The sequence below is a fragment of the Pongo pygmaeus genome, chromosome 18 (genome assembly GCF_028885625.2).
Source record: "Pongo pygmaeus isolate AG05252 chromosome 18, NHGRI_mPonPyg2-v2.0_pri, whole genome shotgun sequence".
In the NCBI taxonomy this organism is placed as follows: domain Eukaryota; kingdom Metazoa; phylum Chordata; class Mammalia; order Primates; family Hominidae; genus Pongo; species Pongo pygmaeus.
Window position 1 is genome coordinate 715,350 of NC_072391.2, and position 26,428 is coordinate 741,777.

Consider the following 26,428-nt stretch of genomic DNA (forward strand, 5'->3'; position numbering starts at 1 on the left):
GGACGTTTGTCCTTCAGAAATTAGAGGAGGGACAAGGGCATTGGCGCTGTGGAGACGCAGGGACCCATGGGTGTGGGGCGGAAGACCAGGGCACGACCAGACACCGCCAGGGTGCTGCATGTGTAGGTAGCAGGGGGAGGTGGTCCAGGTAAGATGGGATGGGAGGGGCTCAGGAGCAGCCAGGTTCTAGTGCTGGTGATGAGGGGGTGGTGGCAGGGGCATGTGGAAGGGTCTTCTCAGCATGGCGTGCGGAGGCCTTGGTGCTGGGGGGCCCGGAGCTGTGGAAAGGGTGCAGGGAAGAGTTGGTCCCGTATTCCCAGATGGCAGAGTGGAAACACAGGCACTCGGCCCTTGAGCAGCCTTCGCCGTCTTTACAGTGAACACAGTCCTCAAACCAAACTGGGAAGGATTCGAATCCTGGATGGGTGATGTGGTCCTGGCTGCGTAAACTGACCCTGATGAAAGACATGTCCATCCCATGAGAGGGACAGCCATCCAGCATCCTTTTTTTTTTTTTTTTTAATTTTTATTTTTTGAGACGGAGTCTTGCTCCGTTACCCAGGGTGGAGTTCAATGGCACTATCTTGGCTCGCTGCAACCTCTTGAGCCTCGTGGGTTCAAGCGATTCTCCTGCCTCAGCCTCCTGAGCAGCTGGGATTACAGGCATGCACCACCACACCCGGCTAATTTTTTACATTTTTAGTAGAGACAGGGGTTTTGCTGTGTTGGCCAGGCTGGTCTTGAACTCCTGACCTCAAGCAATCCGCCCGCCTAAGCTTCCCAAAGTTGGTGGAATTACAGGCATGAGCCACTGTGCCCCGCCCAGCTCAGCATCCCTGGAAAAGAGCAGAGGGCTGGGCGCGGTGGCTCACACCTGCAATCTCAGCACCTTGGGAGGCTGAGGTAGGTGGAGTGCTGGAGCCCAGGAGTTTGAGACCAGCCTGGGCAACATAGTGAGACCCCGTCTCTACAAAAAAAAAAAAAAAAAAAAAAAAAAAGGCCGGGCGCAGTGGCTCACACCTGTAATCCCAGCACTTTGGGAGGCCAAGGTGGGTGAATCACGAGGTCAAGAGATTGAGACCATCCTGGCCAACATGATGAAACCCCGTCTCTACTAAAAATACAAAAATTGGCCGGGCGTGGTGGCTCACACTTGTAATCCCAGCACTTTGGGAGGCCGAGGCGGGTCGATCACGAGGTCAGGAGATCAAGACCATCCTGGCTAACATGGTGAAACCGTGTCTCTATAAAAATACAAAAAATTAGCTGGGCGTGGTGGCGGGCGCCTGTAGTCCCAGCTACTTGGGAGGCTGAAGTAGGAGAATGGCATAAATCCAGGAGGCAGAGCTTGCAATGAGCCGAGATCATGCCACTGACTCCAGCCTGGGTGACAGAGCGAGACTCCACCTCAAAAAAAAAAAAAAAATACAAATACAAATACAAAAATTAGCCGGGCGTGGTGGTGCATGCCTGTAGCCCCAACTACTCGGGAGGCTGAGGCAGGAGAATTGCTTGAACCTGGGAGGCGGAGGTTGCAGAGAGCTGAGATCGTGCCACTGCACTCCAGCTTGGTGACAGAGCGAGACTGTCTCACAAAAAAAAAAAAAGAAAATTAGCTGGGTGTGGTGGTGCACATCTGTAGTTCCAGTTACTTGGGAGGCTGAGGTGGGAAACTCACTGGAGCCTGGGAGGTGGTGGCTGCAATGAGTCTGACTGTTCCACTACGTTCCAGCCTGGGTGACAGAGTGAGACCCTGTCTCAAAAAATAAAAAATAAAAGAGGATGGAAGAAGAGGAGAGCTGAGTCCTGGAAATGGGCAGGTCCTTTACAGTTTGTACAGCGGCCGGATGTAAGAATCTCATGTCAACCCTGAGTGAAGATGTAGGCCGGGCGGTCAAGCACAGCACTCTCCAGCAGCTCCGGCAGTGTGGGCGACCTGGTGGGAGCCTGGGTGCTGCTTTCCCTGCCCGGGGCCGGCGGCTGCTGCTGGGCTTTCGCCTGACTTCCTGGACAGCAACGTTGTCGGCCACTGGGCAGAGCAGGGAGAGCCTGTGTGTCAGACCCAGCTGGGAGGGGCGGTAATAGGGTAGATGACATCAGGATTCAGGACTCTGAACACGAACACAAACACAGTGACACTGATCAGGGTTGCCAAGGTGCTGTGTTTCGGTCCAGAAAGTCCCTGCTGCAGGGGAGGGGAGTGTGGCTAGAGCCCAGGCCCCGGCCGAAGCTGCCACTGACAGGGGGCCCTTCTCTGCTTGTGCCACCGGCTTTGCTCCGAGGGGTGTCTGTGTCCTCAGGCTCTGCCAAGGCAGTGGCAGGCTGGTGCCTGCCCGTGTCGGCCAGCCACAGCCCTAGTGGCTGCCCGCAGAGTCTTGGGCCCACCTGATTCCTGCCTGAGAGGAGTCGCTGGGTCAGCTGATGCCAGCAGGACCCGCTTCACCGGGTCAGCAAGGAGGAGGCGGCTTCCCTTGGGGCCACGCCATGCCTCCTCCATGTGCGCTGCTGCCATGGCTGCTTCTGTCGATAGGCATGTACGTGAAAATGCATGCCCGTGGGCGTTCACTACTGTCAGCGTGGATTCGCAAGGTTTTGTTCCCTCGTGGCATCAGTCAGCGTGGATTCGCAAGGTTTTGTTCCCTCGTGGCATCAGTCAGCGTGGATTCGCAAGGTTTTGTTCCCTCGTGGCATCATACTCCTTTCCTGTCTGGTTTCGACTCACACGGCCCCCTTGATGTTGGAGCCTCTTCAGGCGGCACCTGCGTCCTGGGCTATGCCCTGAGTTCCCGGAGCTCCCTGTGTCCTGGCACAGTCTGGTACTTCCAGCAGATGTGGGTCCTGGCTGCCCTGGAAGTGGCCATCTCTCTAAAGAGCCTGTGTCCTCCTGGTGGGGAGGGATAGATAGTATGTCAGCTTCTTAAATTACTTTATTAAAAATTGAGTATATGCAAAATAGTAGTCATAATAATAGTAATAATAGCAAGTGCAAAGTGTAAGTAATAAAAATGGATGTCACCTAATCTGCCGAGTTTAAAATATTGTTATGTTGGACTTTTTAAAAGAGCTTTGGTGCCGGATGGGCATGGCGGCTCACGCCTGTGATCCCAGCACTTTGGGAGGCCGAGGCGGGCTGATCACGAGGTCAAGAGATCGAGACCATTCTGACCAACATGGTGAAACCCCGTCTCTACTAAAAATGCAAAAATTAGCTTGGTCTGGTGGCATGCACCTGTATTCCCCGCTACTCAGCAGGCTGAGGCAGGAGAATCGCTTGAACCTGGGGAGGCAGAGGTTGCAATGAGCCGAGTTTGCACCACTGCACTCCAGCCTGGGCGACAGAGTGAGACGCCATCTCAAAAAAATTAAATAAAATAAATAAGAGCTTTGGAGCCTACGTGCGTCACACAGACAGTTTAACACATAATTCATTATCAGCAAGTGGTGACTGCCCAGGTTTTGCCTGTGGGGGAACAGAAAGGTTTTGATTCCAGTCTCGGTCTTGTGAAGAGCTGGCAGTTACAACTGTGGCAGGGCCTGGTGTGTGGCAGCCGCGTGAGGCTCTCCTGGGCTGCCGTGGAGGAAGGGACCCTCTGGCACCCCCGGAGCAGCCTGCCCCTGTGTCTGCCTCTGCATTTAGACCCTTAGCCTCCTTGCAGAGCCACCTCCTGGTCATTAGCGTTGAAGCTCTTCCCTCCTGATTTAGTTTTCCTCACCGTTCAGTAAACGTGCCTGCTGCTCGTGTCTGGAATAGAGATAGAAGCTGTAGCTCCCATGTGTGTGTGGAGCTGGTTTGACTTTTAAAAAATTGTAGTACCAAAAACTATGATTTTTTGTGTGTTATCTGCACCATCAAGGCTGTATCACTAAGTATCTGCTCATTCTGAAAGCGTCCATCCTTTCTGAATTGAAATGAAAGAACAGGAGAAACCGTCTGTGTCCAGCCTGTTAGAGGCATTACATTTGCCCTAGGTGGGCTGGGCAGAAGGCTGTTCTGCTCAAGAGCAACAGTGTCCGCACGTCAGTTTGCAGAGCCCGGGTCGCCGGGATCTGGCTCAGAGTGTGAGTTTGCTCAGGTGTGTGCTGAGTGCCCCTGTGTGCCAGACTCCGGGCAGGTCCCCACCGCACCCGCGTCAGGCGGGTGATCATTGCTGGGACTATTCCCCCAGTCTCAGTCAGTTCACTAGGGCCACGCATGCAGTGTTCAGACAGGAGATTCTCATGAAAAATAGAATTGTAATCCTAAAATTACATGAGAGGGAATGCTTATAAGTTTGTCAAATATTAAAACATCACAACACAGGACCTGGTGTGGTGGCGCACGCCTATAATCCCAGCTACTTGGGAGGTCAAGGCAGGAGGATCCCCTGAGTCTGGGAGTTCAGACTAGGCAACATAGCAAGACCCTATCCCTACAAAAAAAAGTAGGAAAAAAAAAAAAAAAAAAAAAAGGGCCGGGTGTGGTGGCTCATGCCTGTAATCCCAGCGCTTTGGGAGGCCGAGGTGGGTGGATCATGAGGTCAGGAGATCAAGACCATCCTGGCCAGCATGGTGAAACTCCGTCTCTACTAAAAGTATAAAAGTTAGCGGGGTGTGGTGTCGGGCACCTGTAATTCCAGCTACTCAGGAGGCTGAGGCAAGAGAATCGCTTGAACCTAGGAGGCGGAGGTTGCAGTGAGCCGAGATCGCACCACTGCACTCCAGCCTGGGCAACAGCTCTCAAAACAAAACAAAAAAACTACTGATTCGGAGGCATCTTAAGTATGTAAAATAATTGTGGAATGAAATATATGACAACATTAGCAGTGGTCATCTCTGTTTTTTTGTTTTGTTTTGTTTTGTTTAATTAGAGAGATAGAGTCTCACTCTTCCAGGCTGGAGTGCAGTGATCATAGTTCACTGCAGCCTCAAATTCCAGGGTTCTGGTGATCCTCCCGCCTCAGCCTCTCAAGTAGCTAAGACCATAGGCATGCACCACAACACCTGGCTAATTTTGTAATAAATTATTTTTTTATTTTTGAGACAAAGTCTTGCTCTTGTCCGCCAGGCTGGAGTGTGATGGCACGATCTCGGCTCACTGCAACCTCTGCCTCCTGGGTTCAAGCGATTCTCCTGCCACAGCCACCTGAGTAGCTGGGATTACGGGCACCTGCCACCACGCCCGGCTAGTTTTTTGGTATTTTTTTTAGTAGAGATGGGGTTTCACCATGTTGGCCTGGCTGGTCTCGAACTCCTGAGCTCAGGTGATCCACCCACCTTGGCCTCCCAAAGTGCTGGGATTACAGGCATGAGCCACTGTGCCTGGCCAATAAATTATTTTATGTAGAATTGAGGTCTTGCCATGTTGCCTAGGCAGGTGGTCTTGAACTCCTGGGCTCAAGTGATTCTCCCACCTTGGCCTCCCAAAGTGTCGAGATGACAGGTGTGAGCCACCATGCACAGCTGGAAATGAGTCTTAAAGCGGACATGAGATTGGGGTTTAAGCCACACTAAGCTGGATTTGTAATCATTGAAAATAATCTGAGAGCTGTGGGATCTGCTCCTTAAAAGATGGGAGAGGAGAATTTTTTTTTTAAGAGATAGGGTCTCACTGTGGTGCCCAGGCTGGTCTTGAACCGTGGGGCTGAAGCAATCCTCCTGCCTCAGCCTCCTGAGTAGCTGGGGCCAGAGCTGTGTTTTTTGTTTTCTTAATGTTCTGTGTTTAGCCAGGTGTTCTGTGCCAAGTGTGCCTGCTCTTTGTAGACACGAGAGCCCTTTTGGCTTGTTGTGGGTTTTAAGGCGTTAAGTAAAAGCTCTAGCTTCTCAGGAAACCGGTCCACAAACTGCCCTAGAATTTCTTCTGACATTTGGCATGCTGGCGTAGACAGACACATTTGAAATTTGTTAGATAACTTTTCCTTCCTTTACTGTCCTCCAGCAGGCAGGTGCCGGTTTGCCTGCAGTGGGGTTGGTGGACGTGGGCCGTCCTTGTTTCAGAAGACATCCGAGGGGAGTGATATGCCGGGAGCTTGAACGCAGAGCGCCGACCCCGCACGTGAATGACTTAGAGCCCCAGGTCTTTGGGGACAGGCAGCGCCTTCACATCTGGCTCTGATATGTGTTCAGGCTCTCTTGTAGGGTAATCCAGTCCCCTCATCCTTAGACCTCCAAATTCAAAGCAGATCAGTGCCCTGTGGGTTTAATTTTTTTAAATCAATTTTATTGAGAGATGATGTCTGTGTAATAAATGTTCCCTCTTTGCATGTACAGTTCTATGAGTTTTGGCACATGTATGTACCTGTGCAGCCAGTGCCCTCATCAAAATCAGGAACACTTCCACCCCCCTCCCAGAAGCCCCCCTCCCAGAAGCCCCTCAGGCCCTGCCGCGTCAGCCCCCAGCCCCCAGCGGTCGGCTTCCATCACATGGGCTGCTTTTTCCTCCAGACATCATGGATACAAAGCAGACCCTGGTTTCTTTTGCTCAGCAGTTTTGAAACTTATTCATGATGTACAATAGTAGATTCTTTTTTTTTGTTCCCAAGTAATATTCCTTTGCACAAATATACCCCAGTTTGTTTATGCATTTACCTTGTTGATACACGTTTGGGTTACTTCCTGGTTTGGGGTAGTGTGAATGAATAATGCTGCTGTGAACGAGTTCTTTTTTTTTCTGAGACTCTCGTTCTGTTGCCCCAGCTGGAGTGCAGTGGTACGATCTCAGCTCACTGCAGCCTCTACCTCCTGGGCTCAACTGATCCTCCCACCTTAGCCTCGCTAGCAGCTAGGACTACAGGCATGTACCACCACACCCGGCTCAGAACTAGTTCTTTTAAAACTTTTTTTTTTTAATTATTTTTCTTGTAAAATACAGAAAACACATCATTTTAGCCATATGTAGGGATACAGTTCAGTGGCACTAGCACTAAACTATAACACAAATATGCATGAGGCCCTCTGAAGGTGTTTCTCTAGAATATATGTGAGTCCTTCTGAAGGTGTTTCTGTTCCCTTAGGTAGATATCTAAGAGTGGAATTGCTGTCATATATGAGTGTACGTTTTAATTTATAAGATTGCCCAGTCTGGGCAATATAGTGAGAACCCGTTGCTATAAACATATTGAAAAATTAGCCTGGGGCTGGGTGTGGTGGCTCACGCCTGTAGTCTCAGCACTTTGGGAGGCCGAGGCAGGCAGATCACTTGAGGTCAGGAGTTCGAGACCAGCCTGGCCAACATGGTGAAACCCTATCTCTACTAAAAATACAGAGTTAGCCTGGTGTGGTGGCGGTGCTTGTGGTCCCAGTTACTTGGGAGGCTGAGGCAGGACAATCACTTGAACCCAGGAGGTGGAGGTTGGAGTGAGCTGAGATCATGCCACTGCATTCCAGCCTGGGCAACAGAGTGAGACTTTGTCTCAAAAAAATAAATAAATTAGCCTGGTGTGGTGACGCACACTTGTAATAGTCTTAGCTACTCAGGAGGCTGAGGCAGGAGGATCGCGTGAGCCCAGGAGTTGGAGGCTGCAGCGAGCCGTGATTGTTCCGCTGCACTCTGGCTTGAGCAGCACAGTGAGACCTGATCTCAAAAGAGAAAACTGTTTGCTCAAGCAGCCCCATTGTTTCATAGTCCCATCAGCAATGCATGAGAGTTCCAGGTGCTCCACATCTTTGCCAACATTTGATGTTGTCAGCTTTCCATCTTTTAATTAATCAACTTTATTGAGGTGTAATTTGTGTACAAAAAAAACCCCTTTAAAGTCTGCAATTCAGTGAGTGCGGACAGGCATGCCAGCCTGAGAAAGCATCAGCCCTCGTAGCCTTGCCCTCTGCAGGCCTCACACTCTGCCCCCGGCCTGGCATGTCGCTGTAGACTCATCTGCCTTGTCTAGTTTTCACGTCAGTGGAGCCATGCAGGGCAAACTCTCCTGGGTCTGGCTGCCTTCTTTCCATGTCTTCTGCGTGAGCTTCGGCCACGTGGTTGAGTGCGGTTGCTCCCTCCTTCCCTGCGCTGAGTGGTCTCCCATGTGCCGAGGCTGCAATGCGTTGGCTCCACTCCAGATGGGCTTTGGGATGGTTTCCATGTTGGGTGATTCTCACAGTGCTCCTTTGAGGAGTCTCAGATGCGTTTGGTGAACACAGGTGCCCATTGCTGTTGGGACGTACTGAGGGGTGGAAGTTGGGCTGTAGGGCCTCTGTAGATGCTGCCAAGCCGTTTTCCAAAGCAGTCACACAGTTTCTGTCCCACAGGAGGGAGGGAGAGTCCTGTTTGTTCTAAGTCCTGCCTTCCTTTTAGCCATGCTGACGGCTGCAAGCTTGTTTTTTTGTAATAGCCATAGAACATTTCTATTCTGTCAGTAACCATTCCCCAGTGGGTGGATTTTTAATTTGGATCCAGTTTATTTATAATAAATACAGGGCTGAAATAGATGGCCTTTCTACTCCTTTTCTGTGACTGCTGACACATGGCCCTCTCGGTCCTCCATCCAGCGTGGGTTTCCCTGGGCTGAAGTCATGGTGTTGGCTGTCACATGGTCCTCTCGGTCCTCCATCCAGCGTGGGTTTCCCTGGGCTGAAGTCATGGTGTTGGCTGACACATGGTCCTCTCGGTCCTCCATCCAGTGTGGGTTTCCCTGGGCTGAAGTCATGGTGTTGGCTGACACATGGTCCTCTCGGTCCTCCATCCAGTGTGGGTTTCCCTGGGCTGAAGTCATGGTGTTGGCTGACACATGGTCCTCTCGGTCCTCCATCCAGCGTGGGTTTCCCTGGGCTGAAGTCAAGGTGTTGGCTGTCACATGGTCCTCTCGGTCCTCGGTCCAGTGTGGGTTTCCCTGGGCTGAAGTCATGGTGTTGGCTGTCACATGGTCCTCTCGGTCCTCGGTCCAGTGTGGGTTTCCCTGGGCTGAAGTCATGGTGTTGGCTGGGGCTTTGCTTTTTGCAGGCCCTAGAGGAAGATGCTCTCTTGCTCATTGGGAGGCTGGCAGAATTCTGTTCTTGCTGGTGGTAGGACTGGCAGTAGCACCTTGCTGAGTGCGAGCCAAGCCTTTCCCAGCTTCTCCAGGCTGCCTGCGTTGTTCACGGAGGGCCCTTGCTCATCTGCAGAGCCAGCAATGGCGGGTGAGGTACCTCGCATGCTTTGACTCTCCTTCTATCTCATCTGTAGCTCAGCCAGGAAAGGCAGTTAAGGACTCACGTAGTTAATTAGCCCCACCCAGATAATCCTGGATAATCTCCCACCTCGAGATTGCGCACCTTAATCCTGTCTGCAGAGTCCCATGCTAGCAACTCAGCAGCAAACAGCCCCTGCACTGTGCCCTGCAGGAACATGGCTGTTGGTGGCAGGCTGGCCTCGACAGACAGACTGCCACGTGAGCCAAGGAACCTCCACTCAGGTGGCCGAGGGTCCCACTCCCGAGCCGGGGGTAGTACGCAGGCTCAGCAGCCAGCCTTCCTCGGCTGCCTTACAGCAACTCTGCTGACAGTCCCTGGGAAGATCAGCCTCCACGGGCAGGGGCATAGGTGCCACGTCCACTCCCCAGACCACCAGGACATTGATGACTGTTGAAAACAAAGTCGCCTGGGCACGGTGGCTCACGCCTGTCATCCCAGCACTTTGGGAGGCCGAGGTGGGTGGATAACCTGAGGTCAGGAGTTTGAGACCAGCCTGGCCAACATGGTGAAACCCCATCTCTACTAAAAATACAAAAAAAAAAAATTAGCTGGGCATGGTGGTGGGTGCCTGTAATCCCAGCTACTCGGGAGGCTGAGGCAGGAGAATCACTTGAACATGGGAGGTGGAGGTTGCAGTGAGCTGATATTGCGCCACCACACTCCGGCCTGGGCAACGAGAGTGAAACTCCATCTCAAAAAAAGAAAAGGGGGGGGGAGCCAGGCGCGGTGACTCACGCCCGTAATCCCAGCACTTTGGGAGGCCGAGGCGGGTGGATCACAAGGTCAGGAGATCGAGAGCATGGTGAAACCCCGTCTCTACCAAAAATACAAAAAATTAGGCGGGCGCGGTGGTGGGCGCCTGTAGTCCCAGCTACTCGGGAGGCTGAGGCAGGAGAATGGCGGGAACCCGGAAGGCGGAGCTTGCAGTGAGCTGAGATCATGCCACTGCACTCCAGCCTGGGCGACAGAGCGAGACTCCGTCTCAAAAAAAAAAAAAAAAAAGAAAAGTAAACAAAGTCGCACCTGGTAAAGCAGACAAAAAAGAAAAAAGAAAACGAAGTCGCACCTGGTAAAGCAAGACGCCTCAGTGACATTTTCAGACCCCTTCCTCCCCCTCCACTGCCTGTTTTCAGGTTGATGCTGTGAGACCCCCTCTGAAGGGTGCCTGAGTCTGCAGCCAGGCAACGTGCTGTGCCCATCCCCACCTCCCTCCACACTTTCCTGGGCGGCCTCCACTCCCATGTACTCGCCTGTTCTCACGCTGCTAGGAAGAAATACCCCAGACTGGGTCATTTGTAAAGAAAAGAGGTTTAATTGACTCACAGTTCCGCAAGGCTGCGGAGGCCTCAGGAAACTTACAGTCATGGCGGAAGGTACCTCACACAGGGCAGCTGGAGAGAGAATGAGTGCCGAGTGAAGGGGGAAGCCCCTCCTAAAACCATCAGGTGTCGGGAGAACTCACTTACCCTCGCAAGAACAGTATGGGGGAAACCGCCCCCGTGATTTAATTATGTCCACCTGGCCCCGCCCTCAACCTGTGGGGATTAGTCAAGGTGAGATTTGGGTGGGGACACAGCCAAACCTTATCACTCCTGAGCCTGCTTAGCTCCCACCTGGTCCTCTGTCCTTGCTTGATCCTGAAGGGCTAGGTGCTGTGCCAAACCTGGGAGGCCCAGGATGCTGGCTTCAGGCTGCCAATCTGTGGCCCTCAGCGCCATCAGACCCAGGCCCCTTCTAGACAAATGGTTGTGGCATTCCCTTTACCATCCTGAAAAGAATGAAACTCGGCTGGCCATGGTGGCTCACACCTGTAATCCCAGCACTTTGGGAGGCCGAGGCAGGCGGATCACTTGAGGTCAGGAGTTCAAGACAAGCCTAGCCAACATGGTAAAACCCCATCTCTACTAAAAATACAAAAAAATTAGCTGGGCATGGTGGCGGGCACCTGTAGTCCCCACTCCTTGGGAGGCAGAGGCACATGAATCACTTGAACCCGGAAGGTGGAGGTTGCCATGAGCCGAGATTGTGCTTCAGTTGTGTGGCGGCTCATACCTGTCATCCCAGCACTTTGGGAGGTCAAGGTGGGCAGATTGCTTGAGCCCAGGAGCTCAAGACCAGCCTGGGCAACACAGTGAGACCCCTGACTGTACAAAAGGTATCAAATTAGCCAGGTGTGGTGGTGCACACCTGTAGTCCCAGCTACTCAGGAGGCTCAGGTATGAGGAGCACGTGAGCCCAGGAGTTGGAGGCAGGAGAATGGCGTGAACCCGGAAGGCGGAGCTTGCAGTGAGCCGAGATCGTGCCACTGCACTCCAGCCTGGGTGACAGAACGAGACCCCTTCTCAAAAAATAAAAATAAAAACGTGGACTGATAGGTGAGAGAGGTGATGGTTTGGGAACAGCGGTGCTGCCGTGGCTGTGTGAGGGGCCATGCGAGCTGCTTGGAATGCCATGCGAGGGGAAGGGGAGGTCAGGGCAGTGCCTGGTGTGGTTCCCAGCAGGGAGCACAGGAGGTTTATTCTCTGGGAAAATTGAGTCGTGGACACCAGACACCACTGGGCATGGCGGGGGACAGGGTGGCGGGGAGCTGGTGGCCTGAGCAAGCCCCTCCTTGCCTGGGAACTCGGGGCCCCCTGGTGTGCAGATGGGAGCCCATGGCAGGATAATGGCAGGATAACCGTCAGCCCAAAAGAAGCGGCCATGAGATGCCGCCGAGAGCCCCAACTTAGAAGCCAGAGTCACCACCTTCCTGGCTAGGGTCTGTCCTTGAGGGTCACCAGAATGTGAGGAAAGACCCAGACAGGCAGGAAAAGAGCTCAGGGAAGGACATCTTACCATTGGCGTCATCAGAGATACCGCATCCACGATTGAAGAGCCGGACGCTGCCAGAGGGGAATGCTCAGAGCACCGGAAGGAGCTTTTAGAAATTATAAATAAGCAGCACATTTTTCAAAAGCCATAGAAGGGCTAGAAAAGAAAGTTGAGGACATCTCCCAGAAAATAGAACAAAAAGAGATTAAAAAACAACTGGGCGGTCCCTGCAGAGGTTACCCTGGCTGGCGCGGCTCAGGATGGAGGGCGGGAGCTGTGTGCCTGGAGGGGGGAACTGAGGCACGTCAGGATGTGTCTCCAGACTGCAAGGGCCATAGAGTACGAAAAAGACCACCCAGAACAATGTGGTCAAAGAACATGCCTTAAAAGCTTTTAGAAAACAGAATGGGTCCCACAGGAGGGTGGGGATGTGAACGGCACCGGCCTGGTGGCTCGGGTGCCAGGCCAGGGCCAGATGTTGCCTCACACCAGCCCAGCTGGGAGTCCGCTTGCTGAGACTTGGTCTCCTGTAACTGGTGGGGAAGCGGCACCCTGTGCGGTAAACAGAACCAGCAGCCCAGGCGCCGGTGGCTTGCTCTGGTGGCAGGACAGGTGTTCTGACCTTCCTGCCTCTGTCTCCTGAGGTCAGAGCGCCTGTCCTGTGGAGCCGGCTCTGACCAGGACAGTGCCGTGTGTCTCGTGGGGTTGTGTTCAGGTCGGCTAAGAGGCAGCGCCTGGCTGGGGCTAGATGAACAAGAGGTTTATTGGGAACAGTAAACCTGAGGTGGTGAGCAAGGTCTGTGGCGCCTAGCAGATGAGGAGGAGAGCAGGGGGAAGGATGGCAGGAGTTGCTGGTGCTGCGTGAGGCTTCAGTGGGCCTGCAGGGAGCAGCTGACCCTCACTGGCGCCCTTGCCTTTTCACTGAACCGGGTATTAGCTTAGCTTATTTTTGAAAAGACATTTCAACAGGAGGTAAAAATGAACAGCACACCGAGAGAATATGTCACAGCTGATACCTAGGGACCCCCTTATGGGGTGGTGTTGAGCTCTGCAGCCGGAGCCCACTGCCCCTGCCCCTGCGCCGTCCCCCAGCGTGGGCTCCAGGCCTCTCCCGGGTCACTGCTCTGTGCCTCCAGGAGCTCCTCCCTCTGCCCCGCCCTGCCCCACCCTGTCACCCACTTGCCCTGACCCTGCCTGGATAATTGAGACCTTCTAGGCCAAGGGCCCCCTCCCCAGGATCCTGACACCTGTCCCTCCTCTGAGAGTCCAGACCTTTTCTAGAGCGACATCCTGGGGCCCTGTGTGGTCAGAGGGCTCCGTGTGGTCGGTGGCTGTGGCTTGCTGGGAACAAGACACTCGGCTAACTGTGCTTAGAGAACAGGCCGCTGTTTGTGTCTAAATGGTATCCATGGGGACGTTGTTTCATAGTCTTCTTAAACTTTTCCTCTTCACTGTTGCTGAGAATCCTGTTCTGACGCGCACTGTGGGCAGCCAGGTGTGGAGCCTGTGGAATGGGTGGGACGCAGACACCCAGTGGGAGGAGCATCCCAGAGCCGCCTCTGATTCAAGAGCAAGGTGCTCTAGAGGCCCCGGCTCTGTGGGTGGCTGACGCGGTCCCCAGGCTTTTCCCGGTGCCCCCGCCCCTTTTGCAGCAGCCATGGCTCCTGGCGGCCCTGGGCCATGGCGCCATCTAGGGGTGGCCTAGGGGAGTCCCTGGGCCATCGGCATCCGTCTTGCGGGTGTTGCTGGCGCCCGCCTGCTTGGCCACATTGGCACGTGGAGGTGACCGTTGAGGAGAAGCAGCTATGCCCTTTGTGGCAATCGTGGTGTCCAACTTTGGCCTCTCCAGTCAGCCTCGTGGGGGCTGTAACAGCCAGGACCAAAAGGACCAAGGCCTCTCCGTCCATGTGTCCCTGGTTCACAGAACTGTGGGAGGAGGGAGGTGTGGGAAGGGTGTGGATGGCCTGAGCGCGGGTCCTCCCTGAAGAGTGTTGTTTCACTTGTGAGTGTGCACAGGACAGCCGCCCTCACCTGTAGAATCAAGGGCAGGGACAGCCGCCCTCGCCTGTAGGATCAAGAGCAGGGACAGCCGCCCTCACCTGTAGAATCAAGAGCACAGTGCAGCAGCACGCAGCACACTCAGCGGATGGAGGGCCCGGCTTCTGCACTCTGGCCGGCACTTGCTGCCAGTTGCCCTTTTCTGAGAGGCTGGGTCGTGGTGTGGTGGTGGCTTGGATGGGTTTCTCTGCTGAACGATGATGTGGAATGCCTTTTCACTGCTTCTTGGTCGTCGGTTTTTCTTCTTTGGGGAAATGTCTATTCAAGTCCTTTGCGCTTTTTTAAAAGTATAATTTCCATATTTTTTTCCCCAGAGGATAGTTTGTCTTTAGTCCTTAAGGACTCAGCTCCTTATGTGGGCCTTAGTGGGAGTCGTGGGCAACACCCAGGTCCAGACTTGGGTGACGTGCATAGCCCTGGACTTGAGCAGGATTCCTGACTGGCTTGCTGTGAAGGGCACCACTGGGGTGGTGACTCAGCTTCACACACAGCTTGGGAAGCACATAGTCGGCACAGATGCTTCCAGAATGTCTCCAAGGGCTGCGGCCTCTACTGCATCCCGATGGTGAACTGCCTAACTCTACCTCGTCCCGATGGTGAACTGCTAACTCTGTCACATCCTGATGAACTGCTTAATGGCGTTGTCCCTGGGTACACATTGGGTGCAGCTCCTGCAGTCATGGGCTGCTCACAGCTGTGGCCCTTTTGGCACAACCATTGTTCCTTCTTGTCTTGGAAACAAGGACCCGAGAGAGACCATCCGTCCATCCTAAAATTGGGACGTTTGGTTTTCTGTTGTTGAGTTGGAGTTATTTGTGGAGTCTGGAGATCAGTCCCTAGGAGATGCGTGATCTGCAGACATTTCCCTCCATCTCTGGGTTGCATTTTTCTGTCTGTTGATGGTGTCCTTCGATGCATGAGAACAGCCTTTGGTGTACACGTAGGGGTTGGTCAGGCAGAAGGATGGTGTGGGTGGGAGCACTGATGCCTGAAGAAGGGTGCCGTAGGCAGAGAGACCACGTGGTTGGCTTTCGGGGCTGGGCCCCGCACGGACAGACAGATGCGCACAGACACACACAAGCACACTGTGCAGGTGCGCTCTTTGGGAGGGCATTGCTTAGGTTTAAAAAGTGCCCGTTTCCAAGCCCCTTGGAGAAAGTGTCATAAAAAGATAAAACGTGAATGGTGTTTCTAAGGTGGGGGAAGGGGCTGAGCCCTAAAGGTAGAAGTTTCTGGAAAGTTTCCAGAGGGCCCAGAGCCTGTTTAAGATGTCGTGCCTGCGTTAAGTGTCCAGAACTGTCTGCTCCTTTCAATTTCTCTTGGACTGACCTTTTCCCATAAAACTGTAAGGAAATAAAAAGTAATGATGTGATGTGGGCCGGGCACAGTGGCTCAGGCCTGTATTCCCAGCACTTTGGGAGGCCAAGGCAGGCGAATCACCTGAGGTGAGGAATTTGTGACCAGCCTGGCCAACATGGCAAAACCCCATCTCTACTAAAATTACAAAAATTAGCCGGCTGTGGTGGTGGGCACCTGTAATCCCAGCTACTCGGGAGGCCGAGGCAGGAGAATCGCTTGAACCCGGGAGGTGGAGGTTGTAGTGACCCGAGATTGTGACACTGCACTGCAGCCTGGGCGACAAAGTGAGACTCCATCTCAAAAAAAAAAAAAAAAAAGGCCGGGCGCAGTGGCTCACACCTGTAATCCTAGCACTTTGGGAGGCCGAGGCGGGCAGATCACGAGGTCAGGAGATCGAGACCATTCTGGCTAACACGGTGAAACCCCACCTCTACTAAAAATACAAAAAATTATCCAGGCGTGGTGGTGGGTGCCTGTAGTTCCAGCTACTCAGGAGGCTGAGGCTGGATAATGGCGTAAACCCGGGAGGCGGAGCTTGCAGTGACCAGAGATCGCACCACTACACTCCAGCCTGGGCGACTGAGCAAGACTCTGTCTCAATAAAAAAAACAAACAAAAAAACACCAACGTGGCAGGCAGGCTGGTGGCTGTCTGAGATCAGTCCGGAGTCCTGAGAAGCAGCATTTTATTTATTTATTTATTTATTTATTTATTTATTTATTTTTTGAGCACTGTCACCCGGGCAGGAGTACAGTGGCATGATCTCGGCTCACTGCAGCCTCCACTTCCTAGCTTCAAGTGATTCTCCTGCCTCAGCCTCCCGAGTAGCTGGGATTAAAGGTGCCCACCACCACGCCTGGCTAATTTTTTGTATTTTTAGTAGAGACGGGGTTTCACTATGTTGGTCAGGCTGCTCTCAAACTCCTGACCTCATGATCTGCCTGCCTCGGCCTCCCAAAGTGCCGGGATTACAGGTGTGAGCCACCACGCCTGGCCAGAAGCAGCATTTTTAAACTTGTTTGGCCCTCCCTAACACCAAACTTGTCAGTTCCTGGGCTGCAGGAAGCCGAGACTTGGAAATACATTCGCCTTCGAGAATTCAACTTCAAAATGCATACGAAGTAGGTCAGGGTGGAAATAAGGCACTACCCTTTCTCCAGGCACACTGGAGTCCACGCCCTGCCTTTGCCCAGTGCCCTCTGAGGGAGAGGCCCTGTGCCTTGCACCCAGCGCAGGCCACAGGGGGGACGCCGTTTCAGGCAAGCCGTGCCCCTGGCCTGCTGGGCTGTGGGGCCCGATGGCCTGACCCTGTATGGACCATGCTCCTGCCCTGCCCTGCCCTGCCCGTGGCCTGTGTGTAGAAGTGGGCAGGCCTGGGTTGCTGGGCCAGAGCCCCGAGATTGCCCCCTGCCTCACTGGCTGAGTGTGGGAGAGCTGCTTCTCCACTTCTGCTGTGTGGGTCTCGGCCCTGGGAGGCCGGTGGCTGAAGCTGGTCTTGTGGGAGCTCGCTCCAGGAGTGGCACGTCCCCTCAGCGCCCTGTGCTTCCTCGCAGGGATCGACTACAAGACCACCACCATCCTGCTGGACGGCCGGCGCGTGAAGCTGGAGCTCTGGTGAGTTGGGGCTGCGGCACTTCAGTTCCTGGGTGAGGACACGAATGCCGAAGGGAGAACAGAACCCTTAGAGAAACAGAAAAGTGTCCTGTTCACACTTCACTTGGAAGAGCCACTTACACAGCCCCTATTTAAACATAGAAGGGATTTTACTCCAAGAGGCGAAAGACAGTCTGGCCACTGTGTCCCTAGAGATCCCAGCTCCCCTTCTGCCCCAGAAGACCTGATTCCATGGTGGCTGTGGGCCCCTTCCCTCCACTTCTGTCGGCTTCACCTTAAAGAGCATTTCCTGGCCGGGCGCAGTGGCTCACGCCTGTCATCCCAGCACTTTGGGAGGCCGAGGCAGGCGGATCACCTGAGGTCAGGAGTCCGAGACCAGCCTGGCCAACATGGTGAAACCCTGTCTCTACTAAAAATACAAAAATTAGCCAGGTGTGGTGGCAGGCACCTGTAGTCCCAGCCACTCAGGAGGCTGAGGCAGGAGAGTCACTTGAACCCGGGAGGCAGAAGTTGCAGTGAGCTGACATCACGCCACTGCACTCCAGCCTGGGTGACAGAACGAGACTCTCTCTCAAAAAAGAAAAATAAAGCATTTCCCAGAACGTCAGCGTTGATGAGACGTGAATGTCCACAGGGTTAGGGCTCCCCAGCCTGGCAGGACGGTCTCCTGGAGCTCCCAGGCTCACGTGGGGAGCTTGCTCACTCCCCAGGTGGGCGGGGGCCCCTTCTGCTGCCTGCCCGGCTCAGCGGCACGGCGCCAGGCTGCTGTGACCTGTGCAGACAAAGCCTCTTAGCACAGCCCCACTGGCACCTGTCCTGGCCACCCCACTCCCCTCAGGACATCCAGGTGGGTCGGCAGAGGAAGGCAGGAGGTGAGCCTCTCGCAGGAACCACAGTCCCGGCCCCTCCCCTCCCCGTATGTTTCAGGGACACGTCGGGCCAGGGCCGGTTCTGCACCATCTTCAGGTCCTACTCCAGGGGCGCTCAGGTAAGACCAGCACTGCTCTTTCCGTTGCTTTTCAAAGGATGTTTCTCCTGATTCTTTCTGAATGTGAGTTGTTGTCCTGTCAAACTCCCAAGCACTTTCTTTCTTTCTAAGGATATTTTCACATTGGTTTATTTGTTTGTTTGTTTTGAGACAGAGCCTTACTCTGTCACCCAGGCTGGAGTGCAATGGCACGATCTCGGCTCACTGCAGCCTCCACCTCCCAGGTTCAAGCGATTCTCCTGCCTCAGCCTCCCCAGTAACTGGGATTAAAGGCGCGGTGGGTGTACTTGGAGCCGTGTGTGTGCACAGGTGCAGTGGATGCACTCAGGGCCGTGTGTGTGTGCAGGCATGTGCACGGGTGTGGCGGGGGCACTGGGGCCATGTGTGCAGTGTGTGTGCAGGCGTGGTGGGTGCGCTTGGCCACCCTCGTTTCTGTCTCCTCTGGGCCCCCAAGCACGCTTTTGTGCTGACTGGACCTGCTGGCGAATGTGAAGCCGGAAGGAGGGGAAGGACGTGAAGCCCATGTGAACAGACCTGTCATGGCCACTGTTGTTGCTGCTTCAGTGAGAGGGATTCGAGCAGGTCCACCCTGTTTGTGATGCCCCTAAGAGTTCTGGAAGATCCAGGGGAGCCCCTCCGGGGCCAGGTCCTGAGCCTGGAGCCCCCCATGTGGGCCCAGGGAGGCCGCCTGGGTCTGGGGTCTGGATCCTTCTGGGGGGAAGGTTCAGGTCTGTGCCTTGCAGCTTCTGGCTCAGGTGGGTCCGCTTTGGGCAGGAAGCTGCCCCAGGTGAGAAGGGGACGGACAATGGAGCTTTGTCCCCTGGCAAGCTCATTTCCTTCCGTTTCTACACCGAAGCGTAGTCGGTGTCGGCTCTGCTGTCTTCTACTTGCTGGTGGTGGGTGGGAAGGACCCCAGGGCGGGCTGGGTCGCACCCTGTCCTGGGAGTTCCCTCGGAGATGTTGGCAACTCCCTCGTGAGAGCAGAAGGGCCTGCAGGCTCCCTGCCATCCCTGTGAGAAGTGGAGTGACATGGCCATGGTGCGCGGAGCTGGCAGGTAGAAGACGGGCAGGCTCAAGGATGCATTCCACGGGTCCTGCCTGCTATTAAAAGAGGAGCTGGGGCCGGCGCGGTGGCTCACGCCTGTAATCCCAGCACTTTGGGAGGCCAAGGCAGGCAGATCACAAGGTCAGGAGTTGGAGACCAACCTGGCCAACATGGTGAAACCCCGTCTCTATGAAAAATACAAAAATTAGCCGAGCATGGTGGCGGGCGCTTATAATCCCAGCTACTTAGGAGGCTGAGGCAGGAGAATCGCTTGAAACCAGGAGGCGGAGGTTGCAGTGAGCTGAGATTGTGCCATTGTACTCCAACCTGGGCGACGAGTGAAACTCCATCTCAAAAAAAAAAGGAGGAGCTGTGTGGGTGATTTACATCTACAAAAATGCCTTCTTGTCTTCCTTTTGCTTTTAAGTATTTCGTGATTTTTCTGCAATAAACATATACTATTTTGGTATTAAAAAATATGGGGCGCAGTTATGTTGGATGACAATAAAGGGTTGTTGGGGAGATACTGGAAAAGGCAGCAGGGAGGCTGAACCTGACAGGCTCCACCGTGGGCATCCCAGCCCCCTCGACGGGCTCCACCATGGGCATCCCAGATCCCAGCCCCCGCCGACGGGCTCCACCGCGGGCATCCCAGCCTCCCCCCCCCAACAGGCTCCACCGCGGGCATCCCAGCCCCCCTGACGGGCTCCACCGCGGGCATCCCAACTCCCCCCCCCGACGGGCTCCACCGTGGGCATCCCAGCCTCCCCCCCCAACAGGCTCCACCGCGGGCATCCCAGCCCCCCTGACGGGCTCCACCGCGGGCATCCCAGCCCCCACCGACGGGCTCCAACACGGGCATCCCAGCCCCCCCAACGGGCTCCACCGCGGGTATCCCAGCTCCCCCCCGACGGGCTCCACCGCAGGCATCTCAGCCCCCCTGACGGGCTCCACCGTGGGCATCCCAGCCCCCCCCGACGGGCTCCACCGCAGGCATCCCAGCCCCCCTGACGGGCTCCACTTCAGGCATTCAAGCTCCCACACAGAGAGGTCTGTGGGACATGAGGCCAGCACAGTCGTGATTTCTGTTCAGCTGCATGAGAACTAAAAAAAAAAAAAAGCAGTTCATAAGCTCTGCATTTGCCAGGCTGAGGTTCTGGAAAGCAAGCTCTGTTATCATCTCTGTGTTCTTTCCAAAGCATCTGGCACAACTGGTTATGTCTTTGTTTTGTCTTGTTAACTCTGGAAATTCTTAGCTGTCATTTTCCACATGCGAGGAGCAGGTTACAGACCCAAGTGCACATGTTGGTCCTGGGTTGAGGGTGCCAGGCGCTTCCTTGCCCCGGGAGAAGCACCTGAGCCTCAAGGCGGGCCTCTGACCGCCATGACTGAGCATTTGGGCCACCCCGGGAGCCCAGCCCTGTCCTGTGTCTCTCCCGCCTGGTGAGCAGCGGTGAGGTGTGGGTGCATCCAGCCGAGGTGCAGAGCCCAGGTTTGCAGCAGGGTTTCTCCCGCCGCCCCTGATGAGACACAAAGACTAGCAAGGACTGTCTGTCTCAGCCGGGATTTGTCACTCTGCCTCCCTCCGTTAAGAGTGGAGAGGCCTGGAAGGTCCCCACGGCCTGGGTCTTGCAGATGGCACCAGCAAAGGCCACTGGCCACTCCCTGCTGCTGTCACATGTCACACAGCAGCAGTCCCGTGGCTCTTCCCGCGAGGCCCTTCACATGCCGCCGAAGGCCAGGCTTCCTAGACTTCGTGGTCGTGCTCGCACGTTCTGCTGCTGTGATCTGAGGTGGCCCCTCTCAGAAGCAGGTGCCACAACCCACTGGTGGGATGAGTGGGTCACCCAGGTGTGGGTCCCTTGGTGTGTGGAGGGTGGGGCAGGCTCCTTGCAACTGCAGTGTGGCTGACGGGATGTGCCATCCTGTTTAGCTGAGAATTTGGGGTCAGCGGGCTTAGCACCAGGAAGGGTGTGGCCAAGTGCCGTGTCTCCTTCAGGACAGAGGTGTGGGTTTGTTTCCCTGAGAGGGGGTTTATGTGGAGAGTGGTACGGGAGGCACACGTGCTGCTGGCTTGTCAGCACACAGGTGGGCGGGTGGACGTGAGTGGGCACGGCTTGGCAGTAGCTCCCATTTTACATGGCCGTTGCTCCTGGGCAGAGCCTGGGTGCAGGGATGCAGGGGAGGGCTTCACTCTGGCTGGCTGTACCTTGGGAGCTTTAACCACATGGATGGAAGGGGTATGTGTTTGTCAAAATTCATCAAAATGTTCAAACCTCGGATCTTTGTATTTTCTGCTTTGTAAGTTACAGCTCAGTAAAAAATGATAGCAAAAAGGACACCCACTCTTAGGCCCAGCAATTCTACTTCTGGGAATTTATCGTGTAGGTCGAGTTGAACAAAAAAAGTGTAAACGTACTCGGATGTATATTGCCACCGTTACCTAAGAGCCGGCGCAGTACCAGTCCCCAAGCAGGCGGGGGCGCTGGGCCTCAGCTCAGGGCGTGCCGGTGGGAGCCGCGCAAGTGCCTCGACCCCCTCGGCCCCGCCCGCGCGGCATGAGCGGCACCGTGGACACATCTGTAGACGCTGAGGAAACTGACTGTCTGGGCGGCTCCTGGAGGGGCGTAGAGCGGGGGGAGAGCGCGTCCTGACTCATTCCCGAGAGCACTCGCTCGTTCTTTCGTGTTGTTTTTTGAGACGGGTCTCGCTCTGTCGCCAGGCTGGAGTGCCGTGGCGCGATCTCCGCTCACTGCAACCTCCACCTCCCGGGTTCAAGCGATTCTCCTGCCTTAGCCTCCCGAGTAGCTAGAACTAGGTGTGCACCACCGCGTCCAGCTAATTTTTGTATTTTTAGTAGAGACGGGGTTTCACCATGTTGGCCAGGATGGTGTCCATCTCTTGACCTCGTGATCCGCCCGCCTCGGCCTCCCAAAGTGCTGGGATCGCAGGCGTGAGCCACGGCGCCTGGCCGAAGTCGCTAGTTTTTTAAAAATCAGATCATTTTTAGAAAATAGAAGGCAGTGGAAGAGTCTGTTTGCCCCGTGCTCTGCCCCCTTGAGACACGCGGCTGAGGGTGCTTAGGGTGCTGTTCGTTAGGCGGCTTCTGGTCACCAAGAGTCTCCTTTTGGTTTCTCACTCCGTGGTCATTTGGGTCCCTGCGGCCTTACTGTGACCCGCGCTGGAGCAAGCCTCCAGGTCCTCCTGTGCCATCGCCCCTGCCCGGAACCCCTGCTCCTCAGACACGGCCATCCCAGGAAGTGGGGGCCTGCTCAGGGCAGCAGCTGGGAGGTGTGGTCAGGGCCCCCCAGCCTCACAGAATACTTGGAGCCTGAGCCAGCCCATCAGCCGGGAGGCAGGACTTCTGCTCTCTTTCTAGAGTTTTCAGTGTAATGCGAATAGGGGTGTTCGCCACAGAAAACAGGTCAGCATAAAAAGTTACCCCTCTCCAGCCTTTTAGCATTTGTTTTATGTCCATATAAACTTCTTCAGTGTAATGTGTTGTGTGTTTATATATTTATTTTTTAAAAATCATGCTGGGCCGAGCACGGTGGCTCACGCCTGTAATCCCAGGACTTTGGGAGGCCGAGGCAGGCGGAGCATGAGGTCAGGAGATGGAGACCATCCTGGCTAACACGGTGAAACCCCGTCTCTACTAAAAATACAAAAAAATTAGCTGGGCATCGGCCGGGCACGGTGGCTCACTCCTGTAATGCCAGCACTTTGCGAGGCTGAGGTGGGCGGATCACAAGGTCAGATCGAGACCATCCTGGCTAACATGGTGAAACACCGTCTCTACTAAAAATACAAAAAAAAAATTAGCCGGACGTGGTGGTGGGCGCCTGTAGTCCCAGCTACTCAGGAGGCTGAGGCAGGAGAATGGCGTGAACCCGGGAGCGGAGATCGTGCCACTGCACTCCAGCCTGGGTGACAGAGTGAGACTCCGTCTCAAAAAAAAAAAAAAAAAAAATCATGCTGGGCTGGGCACAGTGGCTCACACCTCTGATCCCAGCACTTTAGGAAGTTGAGGCAGGAGGGTCACTTGAGACCAGGAGTTCAAGACCAGCCTGGGCAACATAGCAGGACCCCATCTCTAAAAAATGTTTAAAAAAACTTAGCCAGACGTGGTGACTCACACCTGTATTCCCAGCCACTCGGGAAGCTGAGGCTCAGAATATCAGGCTGCAGTGAGCCATGATCGTGCTACTGCATGAACCCCAGCCTGGGTGACAGAGTGAGACCCTGTCTCAGGAAAAAAAGAAAATGCCATCCGCAGTGCTGGGACCTGCGTTCTCACCTCACCTGGGTTGCACGTCTCTCCTTGGCCAGCATGCACCCTTCTACATGTACTGCTGCTGTCTTCAGCATCTGCACGGTACATTTCACCGCCGCTTACTTGGCTGTCCCCTGAGGCTGGACATTTGTGTCTGGTTTGTCGTTATCAGCACCACTGTGACACACATCCTCAGTTACTTCCGAGTTGTGGGCTTGCCACGCGGGAGGTTGCCACGTGGGAGGTTGCCATGCGGGAGGTTGCCACGCAGGAGAGTGGGCTGTGTTGTACGCTTTGGTGGCCCACTCCCCAGTCTCTCCCCCTCCCCCAGCAGCAAATGAGCCAGCCCCAGTCCCTGTGCCCCAGCCTCCAGGGTTAACCCCTGGGTGTGCATTTGTTTATTCTGAATCTTATCATTTATCGCCCACCAGACTGACTTGGCCGTCTCTGGCCTCGAAGGGTCTCCCTCAGCAAGAGGTGTCCTTCCTGAGCTGTCACTCCATCCTGAGCAAGGCCTTTGCCCTAGGAGCTTAGTAATTTCAATCTTGTACTAAACAGGACCTGGGGGCTACACTTCAGTCTTCCAGATATCGAAAGATAGTTCTAAGAGGCTCTAAAAACCCTAATTTTCAGATGGACAGTGCCCTCTTCCTTCAGCCTCAGTCCCTTGTGTGATAGGCTCTTTCTTTACGTGAAGGTTTTGTCAGCCTAGGAGTAGGGTGGATCCCAGCTCATTGGCTGGATCTGGTTGCAGAATTGTAGGGTGTGAGTGGACGTTGGGGAGAGGCGGGCGTAGGGGAATGGGCCTGTGATGTCACCGTTTCGCCCGACAGGGCTCTGAGTGTGAGCAGTGTGCTCCCTTGTGCTGCTGGAGAGCCATGACTGTCACTGCCGAGATATTTAGGGCAGGTGGAAACAGCCCAGAGCTGAGCTCCAAGTAATTGGTCTCTAAGGGATGTGGCAGAAAGTCCCCGTGGCAAAACCTGCTCTGCCTGGCTGGGGAGCTTCACAGAAACTGTCCTGGAGGGACTGGCATTCTGCTTGCAAGTTTTAGGTTGGAAAACTCAGAAATGCCCCCACTCAGCTCTGTCCTGGGTACCCCTGGGGGGATTCACTGATGGACTGGCCGAGAGGACACTTAGCTTCCACAGCTGCACGTCCCCCGGCTGCAAGGACCCCTCATCTGCCTGCCCAGGAAACTTCCACAGGCTGATGGCTCCAGGGGAGGGAGGGGAAGCGGCATTTCTGACACCATGGAAGGCACCCACCCTCCTGCTGCAGTCCTGCCAGGTGAGGGCAGGGGTGAGGGGCAGGGCTGCACCAGCTCTGTGTGGAGGGCACCGCTCATCTGCCCATCCGCCAAGTAATAAGCATCCTTGGCCCTGCCCGGGAACCGAGGCCCCTGCACCTGAGCGTCCCTGGGCCTGGGCTGGCCATGCGTGTCAGTGACCCCTGGTGACCGCCAAGTCTCTGTTGCAGGGGATCCTCTTGGTGTATGACATCACCAACCGCTGGTCCTTTGACGGCATCGACCGATGGATCAAGGAGATCGATGAGGTAGGCCTGGGTCTGGGGAGCCCTCCTGGGGAAGGCAGGCTGGATAGAGGTACCTGGGCCCCGGGTAGGCTCTGGATTCCCGCCTGCCACCCCTCCTGTGGCCCCGGCTCTGCACCCTGCACTGTCCCACGGCCTGCGCCTGGGCATGCTGGTCACTGTGCACGCGACGGCTGGTGGAGCCCAGCAAGACCAGGAGCTACGCGGCCACCCAGAAGGGCCTGCACTGTAGGGCCTGAGCCCTGGGCTCTGCCCACCGTGACCTCCCGCGGCCCCCACCCCATCATAGTCCAGACAGTGAGGGCGGGCCCTGCTGCGGCTGAGGGGTGGGTGGCATCCTGCGTTTGTGCCTCTGCTGAGTTCTGTGCCCCCAGCATGCACCCGGAGTCCCCCGGATCTTGGTTGGAAACCGGCTGCACCTGGCCTTCAAGCGGCAGGTCCCGACGGAGCAGGCCCGTGCGTACGCAGAGAAGAACTGCATGACCTTCTTTGAGGTCAGCCCCCTGTGCAACTTCAACGTCATCGAGTCCTTCACGGAGCTGTCCCGCATCGTGCTCATGCGGCACGGCATGGAGAAGATCTGGAGGCCCAACCGAGGTGGGTGGGCAGGCGCCGGCCAGCACTGCGGTCCCCGAACCCGGGCTGCCCTGATCACATGGAGGCTGAGGGGGGCCAGGGGCCAGTGAGGGAGGTTCAGGCAGGTCCCTTGGCCACGCGCAGTAGGGGCTCGGCCGGCAGCAGGTCAGTGACTTGGTAAGAGCAGCCTCGGGGGAGAGGCGGCAGCACCGGGGGGCACAGGAGCAGCTGGTGACCCCCCTCAGGGTGCTGCCGTGGCCGCTGCACTCTGCCATGCCTGTGGGTCCCTGGCATTGCTGGTGTGGGCAGTGTGTTCTCACTCGTTCCTGGTTCCGGGGCTGGTCCTGCTTCAGGGGAGCACAGGAGCCGTGCCTGCAGCTTTGTGTTGTGTCATCCACTCTTCCTGGGAGGCCACGTCCTTGATCAGAGGCCCCTGTGAAGCCCCCCTCAGGGAGGTGGTACTGTTGATTTTGTGGTGCCTCCCAGCAGGGTTCACTGCTGAACAGGGAGAGGGTGGCTGACGGTGTCATCGTCCTTCTTAAGAGGAAGCACAGGCCTGGCACGGTGGCTCACTCCTGTAATCCCAGCACTTTGGGAGGCCGCAGCAGGTGGGTCACCTGAAGTCAGGAGTTCGAGACCAGCCTGGCCAACACGGTGAAACCCTGTCTCTACTAAAAATGCAAAAACTAACCGGGCGTGGTGGCGCACGCCTGTAATCCCAGCTACTCGGGAGGCTGAGGCAGGAGAATTGCTTGAACTCAGGAGGTGGAGGTTGCGGTGAGCAGAGATCGCACCACTGCACTCGAGCCTGGGCGACAGGACAAGACCCCGTCTCAAAAAAAAGAAAGGAAGCACGGGGAGCCATGAAGAGCCTGGTTGTACCCCGGGCCATCATACCCAGCCCCCACCATACGGAGCTCCTCTCCCCAGCTCCGCAGACTTGAGCTGGTCAGTCGAGCTAGATTGAGTCAAAACCCAACCAGAGACACAGGAGAGGCTCCAGAGCAGG

At 55.4% G+C, this 26,428-nt stretch overlaps 1 protein-coding gene across 4 annotated transcripts in view; it reads left to right on the top strand.

Annotated features, from left to right (window-relative positions):
• The window catches only part of RAB40C (RAB40C, member RAS oncogene family), a 37,109-nt gene that overhangs the window by 8,424 nt on the left and 2,257 nt on the right, over positions 1-26,428 (top strand). For all 4 annotated transcript variants that reach the window (XM_054455277.2, XM_063654752.1, XM_054455278.2 and 1 more), the window contains 4 exons: positions 16,923-16,983; positions 17,911-17,971; positions 24,769-24,846; positions 25,218-25,440. In XM_054455277.2, the coding sequence (XP_054311252.2) occupies positions 16,923-16,983; positions 17,911-17,971; positions 24,769-24,846; positions 25,218-25,440 (423 nt within the window). The remainder of the gene's footprint in view (positions 1-16,922; positions 16,984-17,910; positions 17,972-24,768; positions 24,847-25,217; positions 25,441-26,428) is intronic.